We start from the raw sequence: 1,710 nt of genomic DNA on the forward strand, positions 1-1,710 counted from the left end.
CTGCCCCACGGGGACCCACACATCCACTTCACGGCACGGTGGGAGCCCTCAGTGCTTCCCCGGCTTTGGCAGCAGCGCAAACCCTGATGTTTTCTCACTTTCCAGCTGTCAGCACAGGGGTTTTGGGATGTGTTGGTACAAACAGAGGTTTAAATCTTGCCCTGAACATTGTAGAAAGCTGTTCTCCCCAGCGCCCCTGGTCTGAAAATTTTGGTTGTAAAAAAAAGATACTGGGGCAACGGGAAGGAAAGCCGTAAGGTCTGTATTAGCTACTTCTAAGACAAAAATGAAAACGACTGTTGCTAGAGCACAAAACATCAACCCACTGCTGTGTGAGAGGATCTGGAACCTCACCACTGGAGCTGTGGTGCCGCCAGCGTTTCTCACCAGGCTGCGGCGGGATTACATGGGAATAAAACCCATCAGGGCCTGCCCAAAACAGGGTGCAGAGCAAGGAAAGCCATCCTCCATCGCCTCCTCTGACTCCACAGCTCGTTTTCTGCCCAGGGAAAGGCTGTACATCCCACGGCACCTCCGTGCCAGCCGGCGTGCAGCGCGGCAGGAACGCCCGCAGCAATGGTCGGGATGCAAAGGGCAATTTGAGGCACAGTCTCCGGCCCTGGGCTGCAGGGGATGGGCAGGAAAATGCCAGCAGTGCTCATCAGTTTGCCCTCCTGTCATATTTTGGAACTCGAGGAACATTTCTTCAGGACACGCTCATTCCCTCTCTCTTCCCTTTACCATGCTGAGCATGGATTTGCCCAGGAACGGATGTGTCTCTGCTGCAGGCGGGGAAGCACCGGGAGAGGCAGCCACCCCCATCCAAGCACTACAGGTGGCTTGAAACACAACAAAAACATCTCTGCCATGTCCCAGCAAGAGGGTCTGCACCCTAAACCAGGGACAGCCCCCCTCCATGCAGCATGACTCACGTTGTCATTGGGGTAGAGGACACGGGATATGTTCTCTGCCAGGTTTCTGTCCAGCACTGCCTGGATGTAGTCTCCGACGTTGACTGGGGAGGAGCAGAAGGATAAGGTGGGTGCAGGACTGCCCCCCACCCCGCTCAGCACCCCGCCAGCACCCACTTACAGTCCCGCAGGTTGAAGTCGTTGGGTGCCCGAGCCGACCACAGGCGCATGGTGTTGACGGTGTTGTTCATGTACCCGGGCACGGGGGTATCGTAGGGCAGCGCCAGCACCACCTACGGCATCGGCAGGGCAGTCAGAGCGGGGCCGTGCCCCCCGGCTGGTGTCCCCCCACATCCCACCCAGCCCTACCAGACCCCTCCCATCCCGCAGGAGCCTTCACGGGGTTGCATCTGTGGGAATGTGCTTGGTATCCCTGGCTCCTGGGTGATGGGAGAAGCCATGCCAGCGGGGTTGCCCCCACCCCAGTCCCACAAGGCTGCGCCCCAGCCCATACCTGGGTGTCCACCCACTTGGTGCCGCTGGCAGCCTGCTCGACCCGGCCATAGAAGTGCACGGGCAGCATGTACTCAGGACGGGCTTTCTCCCAGGGGTTCCCATGCCGGAGCCAGTCATCGGCTTCTTCCACCTACGAGAGGGAGAGAGAGCGGTGACAGAGCCACTCAGCCCCTGGTGACCTCCCCATTGAAGAAGAACTTCTTCCCAGAGAGGGTGGGGAGGCACTAGAACAGGTTGCCCAGAGAAGCTGTGGATGCCCCCTCCATGGCAGAGTGCAAGGCCA

At 59.1% G+C, this 1,710-nt stretch overlaps 1 protein-coding gene across 1 annotated transcript in view; it reads right to left on the bottom strand.

Moving 5' to 3' along the window:
- Positions 1-932: 932 nt before the first annotated feature.
- The window catches only part of LOC104513076 (glycogen phosphorylase, liver form-like), a gene marked incomplete at both ends in the record, with an annotated part of 3,738 nt that continues 2,960 nt past the window's right edge, over positions 933-1,710 (bottom strand). Inside the window, 3 exons of the mRNA XM_010156304.1 lie at positions 933-1,015; positions 1,093-1,204; positions 1,426-1,557. Of these exons, the coding sequence (XP_010154606.1) occupies positions 933-1,015; positions 1,093-1,204; positions 1,426-1,557 (327 nt within the window). The remainder of the gene's footprint in view (positions 1,016-1,092; positions 1,205-1,425; positions 1,558-1,710) is intronic.

This window comes from Eurypyga helias, unplaced genomic scaffold, assembly GCF_000690775.1.
Source record: "Eurypyga helias isolate BGI_N326 unplaced genomic scaffold, ASM69077v1 scaffold29447, whole genome shotgun sequence".
NCBI classification, from domain to species: Eukaryota; Metazoa; Chordata; class Aves; order Eurypygiformes; family Eurypygidae; genus Eurypyga; species Eurypyga helias.